At 36.9% G+C, this 16,681-nt stretch overlaps 1 protein-coding gene across 7 annotated transcripts in view; it reads left to right on the forward strand.

The window, feature by feature from the left end:
- LOC126973316 (RING finger protein 44-like) overlaps window positions 1-16,681 on the forward strand; it is a 69,143-nt gene that overhangs the window by 35,418 nt on the left and 17,044 nt on the right. For 5 of the 7 annotated variants that reach the window (XM_050820532.1, XM_050820530.1, XM_050820528.1 and 2 more), the window contains exons 4-9: window positions 5,080-5,153; window positions 6,381-6,513; window positions 8,736-8,805; window positions 10,509-10,794; window positions 12,136-12,249; window positions 13,828-13,902. In XM_050820532.1, the coding sequence (XP_050676489.1) occupies window positions 5,080-5,153; window positions 6,381-6,513; window positions 8,736-8,805; window positions 10,509-10,794; window positions 12,136-12,249; window positions 13,828-13,902 (752 nt within the window). The remainder of the gene's footprint in view (window positions 1-5,079; window positions 5,154-6,380; window positions 6,514-8,735; window positions 8,806-10,508; window positions 10,795-12,135; window positions 12,250-13,827; window positions 13,903-16,681) is intronic. The other 2 variants (XM_050820531.1, XM_050820533.1) reach the window with 2 other exon arrangements.

A 16,681-nucleotide genomic window follows, 5' to 3' on the forward strand; every position in this document is an offset into this window, starting at 1 on the left:
AACAACTTGCTCACTAGACACTCGACTGATTTACAATTATTGTAACCCACAGCCTCGTGTATAATGACCAACTTGGTTCACTTGTGTCATTATGTACTATTTAATCTAGGGGAAGGCTGGGCAAAGTGGATACCTTAAGACATTTTAGGTTATAGCTTAATAGGTATACGATACAAAAACAAAATAATTATCACAAACCAGTTTTTATTTATTGCTCTAACAAATACGAACATCAAAAATCTTTTAATTTTTAAACAATAATCAACTGCAATTAAATTTTAAAAAAGTACGAAAGTATTCGCTTTGCCCGATACCCCGGGTAAAGCGGACACAGTACTAGGGCAAAGTGAATACCCATATTCAATCTCTGAAAACATAGAAATAACTTTGATAAACTGAAAAAAAAACTTAACTTGACCATAAAATTAGAAAATTAAGATTGGCAATTGTCACAGGTATACTCTTGAGTGCCATCAAAAGCAGAACAATCTTCGTGACACCATTGTTGGCAAATATCACATTGAATCCAATTTTCAATTGGTTTACCGTCTTCTTCAATATATATGTCACCGCAAAAAAAACATAAAATATCCTTAAATTCTTCAATTTTCTTTGTCTGTTTAACCTTTCTAGCAGTTTTTTTGTCTTTGTCAGTTTTTGTATTAGACTTCTTAGGAACATTTTTTGACTTATCATTCAGTCTTTTAGTAACATTCTTAACTTTGTTTTTCTCATATTTCTGCTTTTGATCTTCCTTGATTGGGGTACTGGTTAATATTTCCGATTTTTGTAATTTCCTTTTACGCGTGGTCATTGGTTTGGCAGGATTTGGAATAGGTCTTAACACCAAGGGACTGCAGTGGGAGGCTGAGCATCCCGGTTTCGGATCAGGTGAGTTGTCACGGCTATTATTTTGTCGAATATTTAGAGACCGAAGGTCTCTGGCAGCACTGTGTCACCTCTCTGAGCAGCTATATCTGGCCCAAAAGCGGAGACAATTCGGGAGCATCCAGGTTCTGGTTCAGGTGTACATCCGTCGCTACGAATCTTTTCAGGTGTGTTAACATTAACAATGGGCGCAACAAAGTCTTGAAACTCACAAGAGGGAGTTCTGTTTCGAAATGGAAATATTTCTGTTAGAGGATCTACTGAATTTGATGGAATCTGTTCTTGAAGAAGTGAAGGCAAAGGAGTTGAAGAAGTTTCTGTTAAAGGTCTGGGAATATCGATCGTTTCTAGTGAGTTTGTACTTCCTATGCCAATATTCATATTAGACGTGCCTGCAATCACAGCGGCTGGTTCGTAATCTTCGTCACCAAAAGCATATCTATTCACTGGCCGAATACCAGGTCTTTCGAATCCATGAACTGCATTTTGAGCTACTGCACTTTTCAGAAAGGCTGGTGATAACAGTCTGGCTACATCGTATCGTATGGATTTATAATGCGTCCTGGGTGCGATTTTTGGAAAAAATTTACCTCCCTTTCAAAGTAAGTTTTCAGTGGGCCGTAAACCGCTACATCCAGGGGCTGCATTTTATGAGTTGTGTGTGGGGCCAAGGATAGAATTACGACATTGTTCTTGCTGGCGTAATCTAAAGCTGGGTAATACTTATGGCTTTCGTGGTTATCCAATAACAGAAGTATTTTTTTCTCAGGAGTAGGTCGCACATGTTCCACAAAAAAATGCATCCAATCAAAGAACACCTCACCTGAAGTCCAACCATTTGGAGTACAGGTTCCTTGAGTGCCGGGAGGCGCACCATCAAGTAGTCTGGGTTGCATCTTTTTTCTGGCGAAAATTAAGAATGGTGGGAGAAATAAACCAGCGGCATTACAACAACCTATGACAGTCGTTAATTGACCACGTTCTGCACTGGCGATTATGCCCACTTGTTTTTTCCTTTCGTAGATAGCACTTTAGGCGGCTTATTTGTGGTTGTAGATATACCAGTTTCATCCATGTTATATAATCTAGATGCATCAATTTCATATTTTACTTTTAGAGCTTCAAGGTTGTCATAAAAACGTCCAACTTCATGTCTGTAAAATCCTTTTGCCCTTGCAACCGATGTTGCCTCTGGAGTCCTGAGGGATATTTGATCGTGACGAGACAAAAATGACGATAACCAATCATCTCCAGCTTTTTCGTATTTGTCCCAGCTATTCGGGTAGTTCAAATTATTTTTCTTGGCGTAGATGAACGCTAAATTTTTGAATTCATCTCGAGTCAAGCCAAAAAATACAGAATCCATATCTTTAAGATATGTCACCAACTCTATTTCCTGATCTTCATTGAAAACAGGACGGAATCGGCCAAGTTTTGAAGCAGCGATGCCGGTTTTAACATGCCTATACAAGGTTGCATAAGCCAAACCATACTTTTTAGCCGTGCTTTTTATTGATTCTCCAGCTTTGCACAAATTAATAGCCGTTTGCACAGCATTTTCATCCCACGTCCCTTGCTTAGTTGTTTTTTTATATTTATTCACCATCTGAAACAAATAAATGACATGTTTAGATAATAAGTTACCAACGAGAAATGGCGGGCAAAGTGGATACCATATCCACTTTGCCCTATCCACTTTGCCCGACTAGGTAAGTTTTGAGGTTAACAAATTTCATACAAAAACTAATAATTCTGACTTTCTGTTAAATATACCGTAAAAACTTACTTTGATATGCTACCGAATTAAGACATTCCTAAAAATCAAGAACTAGTAATACAGGAGAATTGATCAATGTACTTACCGCGTAAAATCAATCTTTTATTTACGAAAACACAAATCTCCACTCCGCGGACGGGACGCGACGCGGCCACTCGCTTTGATGTTTGCCGCGTACTAAACCAAGATGGCTGAACGTAACAGTGGTGGCGTGTTGAATGAAAAAGTAATAATTTAGGAGTAGTGGAGAGTATTCGCTTTGCCCGGGGTATTCACTTTGCCCGGCCTTCCCCTATATATATAAAAATGAATTGCTGTTCGTTAGTCTCGCTAAAACTCGAGAACGGCCGGGATCGATTTGGCTAATTTTGGTCTTGAATTATTTGTGGAAGTTCATAGGAGGTTTAAAAGGTGAATAAATAGGAAAATGCTGGTAAATTAAATAAAAACAACAGATTTGTTTTTCCTTTGATGTGTCCATACATCATTTCTATGAGAGAATTTATTGACGCACGGTTTGACAGTTCTGCTGTGAAACAATTTCATTACGACAGCAGGGTGCATATTTTACGAAGTAATTTTTGATGTTATGATATATTATTGAGAAATTCATATAAAAACATTATTTTATTTATTATATACAGAACAACATTTGTCGGGTCAGCTAGTTCAAAATAATTGTTAAAAAACGTTTGTGTGGTAAAGGTTATTATAATATACGAGCAGGACGTTCAGCTAATGGTAATTGATACGCCATGCCCATAACAATGCAGTGCCGCCCAGGATTCTTGAAAGACCCAAAAATTCTGAGCGGCACTACAACTGCGCTCATCACTTTGAGACATCATCAGCTACGGCGGCCTTCAGACCGAAACACATTAATGGTTATACATTACTGCTTTACCGCAGAAATAGGCGTCGTTGTGGTACCCATAATCTAACCGTCATGGATTCCGCACAGGGTCACAAATGAGTCTCCTACACTGGTAATAATTTATACATCAGTTCCAAAGTGTAACAAGTCTGAATTCAGCAAGTATGAAAAATTGTTCCATAAACGATAACCCACCCTCATGGTCGTGCATATAATATAGGCAATTAGGCAGTGCCTACCTCGCTATGAACCTAAATAAATACAGCACTAGTGTTAAACTTAATTAAGTTTAATTTGGTTCCGTTATTATGTGATGAAACTTCTATTTAACACCCACTTATAAAACTTTTCCTTACGCTAGGTACTAAATACGTACGGTAAGCAATCTTTGCATATTCCAAAGCTAAACTACGTCCAGGTAGATCCACAGTGCCAACCTTGCTTGAAAACCAATGCACGCCCCTGCCCACCATTATCAAAGAGAAACAAGGCGATAAGTCAATGCAGTTTAGTTTTTACTTTCAATATTTCTTCATAAGTTGAGAATATTTTCGTTTCATACAATAACAACTCGAGTTGTATCCTTTTGGAATCATTATCTGAATTGAAGTTTTGATACAATCAACTGTTCTCTGTGTGTTCTCAAAATCTTTATTCACTGTAAAATTTTTTAAGTTATTAAGTGCAAGTCAGAATGAAGTACAAAAGTTACAATAAATATTCAAATAAGTATAACAATATTCATTAATAAATTTAGAAACATTAATTCCAACAATCTTTATCATTCAAATAATATTTCACATTATAATTAGATGTGAATTTATTTTTTACGATACATTTAAATTTCTTAATCTATATATATATAAAAATAAAATGCTGTTCGTTAGTCTCGCTAAAACTCGAACGGCCGGACCGATTAGGATAATTTTGTTCTTGAATTATTTGTGGAAGTCCAGAGAAGGTTGAAAGGGGAATAAATAAGAAAGTGTTCGGAATTAAATGGAAACAACAATTTTGTTTTTTCTTTGATGTGTCCGCCGTCGTCCGATATTTGTTTTGTATGGACATATTTTCTATGAGAGAATTTATTGACGCACGGTTTGACAGTTCTGCCTTAAAACAATTTCATTACAACAACAGGGAGCATATTTTACGAAATAATTCTTGATGTTATGATATGTTATTGACAAATTCATAAAAAAATATTTTATTTATTATCTATATACAGAACAGCGTCTGTCGGGTCAACTAGTAGGAAATATTTTAATATCATTTGTTATTATAGTTTATTATAAAATATAACACAATTTACTTTAAAAGATTTAGCAATTTTACGGAGCCTAGTAGATGGAATTGCGAGTTTATGTTTGTTTCTAGTATAGACATTATGTACATCACTATTCTTTTTAAATTGGCTAATATGTTTATGAGCGTATAGAAGGTTCTCGTATAATGTACTGTCATGATATTAATTTCACTAAACTTTTATCTCAATGTACATACATAACTATGTCATTTAGTCTGGTCTTATATTTGACAGATGTCCGAATGAGCCCCGGCGCCGGAGCCGGTACGTCGACGGAGACGCCCCACGTGCATCACCATCTCAACCTGGTTCGTACTATAGCTTATTATTTGTATACCCTGTGGAACAACTGAGCATAATTGTCCTAACACAAGCTCCCAACTTTTAGAGGAAACACCCGAGTTTAGTGTAATCATAATGTTGCGTCGATCTGGATTTATAGTCGATAAAATTGCTTGAGCACTAGTGCAGAAAGTTAATCAAAAATGAAAATACCCCTGAATGTTTTTAAGAAGGTACAAAACTTGAACAAAAAAAACTAATAGGACATCTGGATTGGAACCGGGGCCTTCTGCTTTCCGGATCACCCAATGTCCCATCTTAGCTATTATAGTCTTATAGTGGCGAAATTTACCTTTGTATTCTAATGTTATTGTAGCAGCTTCTCATTAAGACACAGATAAAACTACATTTTTTAAAATTGAAACCTAGATAGATCGATTTCTCGCTCCGAAACTACCTGTATACTAAATTTCATTTAAATCGTATATCCCAAAAACACCACTGCAGATAGATTTACAGAAATGAAAGTACTTTGAAAACTTGCAAAGTACCTACGTAAATTTTACGGTACTTTGCAATGATGATGTGTTTTAAAGGTTAAGTGATCACCGCCGCCTAAATTCTCTTGCAACACGAGTGGAATCACACGAGCCGTGTCAGCCTTTTTGAAAAGTTTTAGCGCCTTTTTTGGAGGTGCAGATTGTAAATCAAAAGTACCTGTGTACCCGATAAGCACCAGTGTAGATAGATTTACAAAAATTAAACATACCTTATGCTGGTGCAGATAGTTTGTCAAAATCACCTTGAGCAGTGGCATAGATATTGGAACTAGATTACCTTGAGCACGGTAGATGAGTCAAAAGCACCTTGTGGAACAGTACAGATGAGTCTAGAGAATTTCGAGCACTGGTGAACAATATGTAGGGTTAAATCAAATATCAAATACAGTAGTTACAATAGTACAGCAAAACTTATTCTTAAAATGTTAGACTACAGTTAGGAGACAGGAGTTGAAACTAGGTAGCACCTGTGCTATGAGTTTCCTGGCCCCCCACTCTTAACTTTATATGTAATTTCATTTTATTGTCTATATTATTGAGTCTAAATATAAGATATGTTTGTGTGTGTATAAGGGTTAAAAGTACTTTGATTACTAATACATGATGTAGTGGGTAAAAACTGCCTGGGCCAAATCAAATCAATTTTCTTATAATACTTAATTAAATTATAATATTGCCAATATAATTTTTCAGGATACAAATCCCTTAGAAGGTCCAGTTGAGTCAATGGTGAGTGGGGCTGGATCATCTGATGGTGAACTGTCCAGCAAAGCCGGTGACAGCCCCAGCAGGAAGCGGCGGCGGATATGCAGACACTTGTCCTCAGGTAAGTCTAGCTCTAATAGAAGAAGAAACGGAGCATTGGGGTCATTTGATGGTAATTCATCAACGCTGTCGATACTCATACTGAGTCACTCCAAGGTTTACAACGAATGTTGCAAACCTAATTGGTCAGTTTCACATTTTTTGTCAACATGTCAACCTTTTTCGGTGAAAGAACAACAGCTTACATAGTTCCTCTCTCTCTCTCTCTAGTCGTTCCCTCATAACTGACGATCGTGGTCGTCAACAAGTGGTCCACACTTGGAGGGAACCATTTGTTTCCATCGACTTCTGTCCAGCGCGGCCCTGGCGACGGAGCTACACCTCGGGATCGGGAGTTTTTTACTTGGCCGGTCCCTCTAGTAGGAGATCGGCCTCGGGCCCGCTTGCTATTTGTGTTCCCAACTACGATCAAATTCTCCAGGCTCTCATTACCGCTTCCCTTAGTGGCCAAAATACGAAAGAATTCGTTTGTGGCATATCGTGCACAGACGGGTTTTTATCTTGAGCTGTGAAATGATCGACATATTTGTTCGCTTCGTCCAAGGTATCCTAAATACGCCTCCAGCACCACATCTCCAAGGCAGCAATCCTCTGTCTCTCTCGAGCCCGTATCTTCCACGACTCCACGCCATACAGGAAAAAAAACCATACAGACGAATTGAGAACCTCCTCCTTTTTTGTCGGTTAAAAATATGGAATATCAAGGTTCTCACATAGTTTCTCGACTTAAAATTGACACGCGACTTGAAAACTGTGGAATGAGAAAAACTTAAAACAAGTTGAAATTAACTATTTATTATTATGTTTGGTTAAGTCTGTAAACTAATATAGTAATGTAGCAATAGTTACAACCTCAGTTGTTTGAATAGCTTTGTAGGCATTATTTAAAAATTGCATTTACTTGGTAAATAAATAGAATGAGAATTCCTCCTTTCCTACCTGGAAGCACCACATAAGGAAACATGTATAAGAATAAGAATAATTTATTGCAGTACCATATTAGTTACATAGATTTTTGTATATCTGTTACAAAGTATATTATGTTGGTTTAAAGTAAGTAACTTTAATTTTACAAGTATTCTGGCCTTACACTAGGATTCCCTGTGTCGTGAGGTCCAGTCTCTTCCCCTATAATAGTACAAAATAAAAATAAAATAAATTTGCGTGTATGTGTGTGTATGGAAGTATGTGGAGGAAATATTCTTGAGAACCAAATTGAGGATGATATTTTAGTTTGTGGTGTTGTGGTGCAATGTAGATGGTGATCGCTTAGAATCATAAAATTTTGAAATCTGTATATTTTTTGAGACATTTTCAACAATACCTAACTTTTGCAACCAAAAGCACTTATTGATTGGGCTATATATTTATATTTAATTCGTGTTATTACGCCATGAGTCGAATTTAAAGTAGGACACCGTAAATATAACTCAATAAAAATACTCAGGATAAAAATGTAGTACTAAATATGATATGTTTTTAAAAATGTATGTAAGGCGTGTTTTTAAGATAATTAAGATAAAAAATCAGGCTGATATCTCAGCATTTGAGTCTCTTTTCAGTTAGAATCCGACAAATTATATGAAAAGAAGGTATTGAACTTATTTGAGCAGCTCTAGGGACTCTCTACCTCTGAACATCCGCTTGACACATTTTTGGGATACCATATCTAATATATAAAATTCTCGTGTCATGGTGTTAAACTTTGAACTCCTCCGAAACGGCTTGACCGATTCTCATGAAATTTTGAGTGCATATTGGGTAGGTCTGAGAATCGGACAACATCTATTTTTCATCCCCCTAAATGTTAAGGGTGGTCAACACGAAATTTTTTTGACATTTTTTTGAAAATTTGTTTGATTATGAGTCAGCATTAAAAAATACATACAACTTCAAATTTTCACCCATCTACGATCAAAAGTTACTTTTGTATCGCGATTTTAATATCGGCAATACAACGTTTGCTGGGTCACCTAGTAATAATATATAAAGAAAATGGTTATTGTTTGAGGCTCTTTCACGCCTAAACCACTGATCGTATCGACATGAAACTACCACCATTCGATGCGAATTATATTCCAGATGGTTTATGGCTACTTATTTTTCGAATTCCAACGTTCCTTCCTTTAAAAATTCTTCAAAAATGAATGGCCAGTATAGAATAATTTATTTCTCTTGTTTGAATAACTGAGTAGTTGCTATAAATCAAATCTCTTGTTTCAGGTGAAAGTAATGTATCAGTGACAGCGCCCGCTGCCGAAAGACGACCTCCAAGACACCAATATCATGCCAGGTATGTCATGATTTTTTCATCACAATAACACAATTTGTAGCAGTAAGACAAGACTACACAGAACTGTATTACTCTGAAAATGTACAATCTTTTTTTAGGACAATAAAGAGCGAAACGTGCAGGTTGTTCAGCTGATGTTAATTGATACGCCCTACCCATTACAATGCAGTGCCGCTCAGGGTTCTTGAAAAACCTAAAAAGCAGCACAACAAACTGCGCTCGTCACCTTGTGACTCATTAGCTCAGTAATTTCATTAGCAACGGCGCCCTTCACACTGAAACACAATAATGTTTACACATTACTGTACGCATAATCGGCATCCTGCAAAGGAGCCTCCCACTGGTAAACGCCCTTAGTCGCTTCTTACGACACCCGTGGGCCTGGGACTTCGCTATTCTTTTTATGCCTCAGGGAAGCACAGGGCCAGCTTTCTGAACACAGATCAATTAATAGTATACAGTAGAGCATAACTCGCTGGTCATTTCAGGCTGAACAAAATCTATATATAACTGCAGGACTGATTCGTAATCTACATTTGAAGCAACCAGGATCAGGGAGTACATAAACTACCAACAGAGTTAATAAAAGCCTGCTCTCCCAAAGACATATGTCAGCTTCATAGAAGCGGCCTGTGAGAAAGACTGTAGAAGCAGTTTGGTTGATGGACATAGGACATGATATCTTCTTCTTTTTTAAAGGAGAATTAAGTGATGACCACCACTTACACTCTCTTGCAACACCATACCAATCACAGGAGCGTTGCCTTTAAGAAAGGTGTACGCGCTTTTTTGTAAGGTAACCATGTTGTATCATCCCGGAAATACCGCACAAGGAAGCGCATTCCATCGCTTTGTGGCATGTGTTCCTTAGTGCGGTTTTAAAGAAAGTTCCTTGAAAACCACACTGGAGGAACGCCATACATCCAAATGGTGGGATGATATCCTAATTTGTGGCGTGTCGTGTGGAGGTGGAATTGGGCGGCAGGAATCAGGTGAAACAGCTCTCCGGAACACTCCGTAATAAATGATACATAGATATGATAGAAAACACACAATGAAGCGACGTCTATACGCAACGCCAGGTGATTGACCCGTTCACAGCCCACTATATCCTATAGGGTCGAAGTCGCTGGGGACTTACGCCCTCTTAGCCTTTACAATACCCCTGCCGTCATTGCTTATGGGCATGATAGCTCCAGGGTTGGATATCTTTGTTTTTATGTTAAGTTTTGGTATAGTTTGTGGGGTAAAAAAGTTTTGTAAAAGTTGCAGCAAAATTTCATCAAAGAATCTTAACTCAGTAATATCAAAACTTCAAAGCCCCGATTTCACCAATGATACTTCAAACCTAGTTCAGTAAAACTCAGCTTAACGGAAACGAGTCAAACGCCAGTCTTGATCACGGTTAAACCCAAAACGATTTCACCGATACCTTTTGAGCCTGTTGACGTAAACTGAGTTTAACACGTCATAAACAATAGAATGTATCAAATACCTGTCATAACTGTCATCGATAAGTATCGGCAAAACTCATAATGGTTAAATGTCAATGTTTGCTATTATGATAAAGACAGTGACAGCTCTCCAACGCGATCAAATATATTGGACGTCCAAAATTCAGCGGGAAATCGGGGCTAAGATAACCACGACCCTGTCAAGAGCAAATCGACCGATAAGTGTAAATTATTAAAATTTCATTATAGACGTCGAGTGCGTTATATAAGCGGCGGCGGCAACGTGTGCACTCACCAGCGGATATTGGAACACACGCAGCACCCGGCGCATCCGCATCCGGCGCATCAACATCCTGTGCATCAACATCCGGTGCACCAGCATCCGGTGCACCAGCACCCGGTGCACCAACACCCGGTGCATCAGCATCAGGTCCATCAGCATCCGGCTCATCAACATCCTTCACATCCCCATCAAACGCATCCGCATCCAGCGCACATACCGCATCCGGCGCCGTTGCTTCTCGATATCAACCAGGTAAGGGACATTGTATTTAGATGTTATAACATGGTGCAGATGTGGACAAAGCTGGTCACCAATTGGTCTTGACCACGAGGCAAATGAGCTAGAGGACGTCCTAAAGAACGATAGGTTGATGAAATCATAAAAGTTGCTGGAGAAGTTTTCTCAGACTTTGACTTGGAAAGCAAGTTCTAGAACAACCTGGAAATTGTTGGAGGAAGCCTATACCCACCTCAACTACATGAATATATTTTATAAATGTATGTTTTTTTTTAAGTTTTATATAATGAAGGTTAAGGAAATAAAAGGCTTTATTGTTATTGTTATTATATGTGGCACTAGTGTACAGGTGTCTGGTATTCGAGATATTTTTTCGATAATAACCGATAGTAAAATACTGGAAGTGAAAGATTATAATCAAATGAGTCACATTAAAAGACTAGGATAGATTACCAGTTATCAAAGAAGATAAAATCTGCTAGATACACCCAAGATACTAAATCTTGGGTGATGCCTAGGAAATAGCCTTTGTATACGTTGACTTTGAAGAAAATTTTTTAGAGCTTGATTTTTTATGAAACCCTTTTCTACCCATAACCTAGAAACCATAACTTGTATAGGCATAAAAAGTGAAGTCACACAAAGCCGGTAAGAGTTTTGATGCTGCTTCTCTTGTTCCAACGTTTTTCTCTGCTACTGGATGGCAAGTTTTCGAATGTTGCTGAAAGTTTCTCAAAATTGTTCTCTGTGTAACAGTGTTGTAACAAGCACTTCATATTGTCTCTTCTAGTCTTTTGACCGATACGCCTCCTCTTTTCTTTAGAATAACCCATCGATGTGTGGACGATAAGGACGTCTAAATTCTTTTTCTACCCCTAAAAACGGTAACGTTAACGTTACACTCCCGAAAGAGAGAGTACACTTGAAATATATTTAGCGTTTGAATAGCTCAAGAGCTATCCTAAAGTGATGCCATTTCACTTTAGGAATGTGTTCTAAGATAGTTACTTGTTCACCAATACAAACTCCTGCCATGTTTGCAGCAACATCATATTCTTGACTATAGACATGCATGTGATGTATATCCAAGTAATTACTCTGTAGTGGCGTTAGGTTATTTGTAGTGTGACTGCAGAGACCTAAAAAAACATACAAAGATTGATGAACTTTGCTTCATAATGACGATTAGCTTTGCGGTAACACCCGATGGTGTGAGTCAACTTTGGATGCGCACGTTCGAATCCCACATACCTAAATGTTTGTGCGAATATACATTTTGATATAGTTCCTAGAAATGAGTGAATTCACTAAAACATAATCGTTTAGATATGAAAGACTGAAAATGTTGACTGACAGATGTCTCTGCGCGGCGCACGGCTTAACGCGCTGGGAGCAGGCGTGGGTTGGCACCCGCACGCACATGCGCACCCGCATCCACACGCACACAGGGAGCACGCGCAACGCACACAGGTATGACTTACACACAGATTTATACAGTGGTACTGACACACTTTATGCCCGTTTATAAGGGATTTAACGAATTTATTGACTAATGATGTTTTAGTAAAGCATATTTCTTCAATATTAAACTCGAAACCACCTGTGTCACTAGATATGAAAGTGTACAAAGATTATACTTACCTCATGGAAGCAACTGCTGCTCACCTCCTCGTCGTTCGATGCCATCGCGTTGAGCCTGTTAGCGATTGGCTCTGCTCTCCGCCGACTTGTTGTTTGCGCGTTTCGGATTGAGCCATTCTTCGTCAACACGAGATGAGGCGGTGCGGTCTGATTCTGGGATGATCTAAGTGAAAAAAACTTGTTTCTAAAAGTAGAGGATCGATTTTTATATGATACTGATTCTGGTCACACATCGAAATTTTGTCAGGAATTATTGATCTTTAAATACGGCACGTTTCCTGAAAGCGTGACTGAATAATCGGTATTCACCAAAATAACTCGTATGAAGTTCGGTTTGCCAGAAGTGAAAATAGAAGAACACATAATTATATCTAGTATGTTTCGAATTATTTATGGTGAATATTTTTTTTTTGTGATTTAAAAACGATGCAAGGATTTATATCGTTGTATTGTTTGTGGATTAATAATTTTATTTTTCTGCTGTATGTAATTAATGAGTTGATTTATTCTAGATCATTCTTAACGATGTTAGGGCTATTTTGTGTATACTGTTTTCATGCAAAAATTACAAGCTACCAAAATTACTTTTAAGACTATAGTGCAGTTTGCTGGACTCCATCAAGAATTATGTTAAATACATTTAGATTTTAAGATGGTTTATAATAATTACTAATTTAGAATTAATTGTACTTGATTTGTAATGAATTGATCAATACTACTGTTAAATTCAACTATAAAATTATATGATATTGAAATATCTTTTAATAGCCTTTTAGTCGATTTTTGAGGATTTCTATGAATCTGAATATAATCGATAAAAGATTATTACACTAGTTAATGATCTGGGCCTAAATTAAAATAATTTTGATTCAAGTAAAATTCACGGTAAAAATTGACATGAAATTTTAAAATGCTGTGATTTGTTAAATTATCCGTCAGCTTTACTTTACTATACAAACCAGTAGTTATACACAAAAAAGAGATTGCATACCAGTTCCAGAATATTAAGATTTCAAATTTAAATGCAGTAATGTTGGTCAATTTTATAATTAATAATGTCCTGGTGTAAAAGAATCTGGGCATAGCATAACTATTATATAGCCAAATGATTGTTATGAAGGAAGAAAATTAAACGAGTATAAGTGTAAAAAATGAATGGACGAGGTACAACTTTAACTTCACGTACAGAATGGTTTCTGTGATAAAAATAAAACAGAATCGAAATAAATCTTATAAATGTAACGGCGTTTCAATGCTATCATAGTCCTTACGCAGATGGACTGATTGGTGATTGAGTAGCCATAAGAGATCGTCATCAATATACAGATATTGTATCGGAGTAATATAGTCGTACCTCGTCCCCATCGTGTTGTTAATTCGGCTCCAACGTTCGCGTGTCCCGCAAAGCAGGTGGCGAGTATTGCTGGCGCTGAGCTGTGGCCCGCCGTACTACCTGCGTTGCCGCATACACTTCGCTATCAGGTACTTTCTCTAGGGCCAAGTGTACTAAATTTTGCCGATGATTGGATTCCCCGATTCCTGTGGTGCGGTTTGCGTGCCCGTGATTATCTCAGCTGAATCAATCTCGAACGCAATGATTATAAGAGTTTTATCACCATTAAATGACCTCTTCGAGCTCTCTTCAAAACAGAGGGTTTCTTTCGGGCACGCAAACTCGTTGGCTTTTTAACTAGGGTTGCCTTTTTAAGCATGGTCCCGTTCATCCAGCTGGAAGTGTGTTATTGGCTAAGGGTCTCTCGTAACAACGTAACGCGTGCATGCATACATTGATTTGAAATCTCTAGTTCATTTATTTCAATATAGTTAAGTTTTTCTTATAAATTATCCCTTTAGGTGCTCCCTATATCATACTTGATGTCCTATGTGGGCACCCGGTTGGTATTGTTTTTTTTAACTATTGGCTACAGGTGGGCTTCATCTAAGTGCAAATATGCAATAGAAGTTTGTCCTGTAATGTTTGATCCTGAAACTAAAATAGTCAAAGATCTGGTAAGATAATCGCATCGTGATTATTTTTAGATTTGAATCAATGTTTAAATGTCATTTAAAATTTCCTGATATTTGCAAATAATAACATAGAGATTTTAGATCAATACACATAATATCCTCATTCCGCACAGCTATATCGTCTAAATAAATAAAAAAGATGAGAAAAATCATGGTGCTTGTTCCTGATGTACAAGTCTCGAGAGTGATGTTCGACACTTGTGGCTAGTCTCTGCGTCGTCTTAATTGTGTTTTTATAACTGGCTGGTCCTTCGCTTGATGTATACTTATTTGGTCAAAATCTTTTTACAGATCATTAGTCGAGGCACATTGTCGTGAATTTTCATTTATAGCTGCAAATTATTCTTTCATGTTATCGCTTGCAATAATACCGTTCTGTTATCTATAAAGCTTTATATTAGTATTTAAAACACTCTACGTTACGTTTTAACAAATTGAGGCCAGGGTTGGTTCGTTGATATGTTTGTTCTTGTAATGGTTTTAGCTTTAGGTCTCCAGTGTATTTTAGTACGCTTTATTCATCCTTCTGGTTGCCTGCTATAGGTTTATAGATTGATGCTAACAGTTTCTGTTTTAGATATAATATAAATTTATGTTTTGTTATAACTTGTTCCATTTGTTATATATTTTATGTGTTTGTATTTGTCTATTTACTTGGAAATTACTTGGGTATATAGATTTTTTTTATATGATAATAACACCTTTCTATTTCACACTTAAATATTATTATTTTTAAATATTTTCTTCTAATACTAACATTTTGTTATTGCCAAGATGTTGGGACCCGCAGCACGTTTTCTACTGTCGGCGAGCAACCCACATGAGCTTTTGTTATGACAAATAGTTTGTAAATCTGTGTTGCGATATAGGTACACAAAACATTACATGTCTAGCACCGAATGATAATATGCATGCCCAGATTATTTCATAATTTGGTAAATTTTGGCGAGGGTTCTAAATTTATATATGTATGTTGCTTTGTAATATCTAAGCTTGTGAGTTAAGCTGTAGTTGTATCGAGGAACGTGTGATTTTCTACGAGACGATTTATCGCCACGCTCATTATTTGTGACATAATTTATACTAGCTTTACTTGATTGTAAATATAGCTAATTAATGACTGATGTTATAAGTGACTAATTAGAAGAACGCTAAATTCACAACTATACATCACTAACTAAGCTTAAAGTAATTTTATTTGTTAGAATATGTTAAGTGATTTGTCATAACCACGTCTGTTGAGGGGTGCGGGATTCATAAGTTCCAGTTGAGTCCTTGTTATCATTTAATTAATTTGATTCGTTGAAATTAGCTGTAAACTTCTGTTCTGATCATTCACATCTTAAGTTGATGGAGCAGTCACTATATTTTTCACTACTTATACAACTTAGACTCAACTGGAGCAGAGTATTAACATTATTTAAAGTTAAGTTAAGTTTGATTTGTATCTATCTGTCATGGCTATATATAAGAATGGCTTGTATTATTATCTATGCCTCCTAGTTTACCCGTAGCTTCTTGTCGAACACTCATAGACAAATGCATTTATATCCTTATCCCTTTTTGATAGTTCTCCATTACAGTCACTTGCTGAACGATAGTTGAATTGATATATAGATACATGACAAACGCTATTAGAAAATTATTGTTACTCAAACTTGTTATTAGTTAAGATCACATCTGCTGTGTCTGAGCACCTGTTAGTTATGATGCTTGGCTCATGTGAACGTGGCCAGTTCTACAATAGCAATGTAACAACCATTGTCGTGATTTTGAAACTGATTTGGAACTTCGTGGGTTTGCTGAATTTCGTCATGGATCCAGGATTTTCCAATATTTCCTTTTTTTTTTTAATTTTAAGATTTTGATTTGCAGTAATTTTTTGTTTTGTTTTATTTACCCAACATTTAAGTTGTACATTAAGAAAGTTAACTGCCGCTATATTATTTTACTTAAACCATTCGGCTTTTGTAGTTTTGTTTTGTTTAGGGTTTAGTTTTGGGCTTATTTTGCAAAAAAATAAGTGGATAGCACCAACGAACGGCATTATGTTACATTGTTATCGACATGAATCTGTTTAATTATATTAATAAGAATCGCCAGGTGCAGTGTGCCTTAGTAAGGTGGCGGTAGACTGCGTAGTGCATCACATATTTAATTATCTTTTTATTTAAAAAAATACAAACCGCCAAAGTTAACTTGAGACTCGCAGGATTGCTTCCACCAAGCCCTC

The sequence above is a fragment of the Leptidea sinapis genome, chromosome 29, assembly GCF_905404315.1.
Source record: "Leptidea sinapis chromosome 29, ilLepSina1.1, whole genome shotgun sequence".
Classification (NCBI taxonomy): domain Eukaryota; kingdom Metazoa; phylum Arthropoda; class Insecta; order Lepidoptera; family Pieridae; genus Leptidea; species Leptidea sinapis.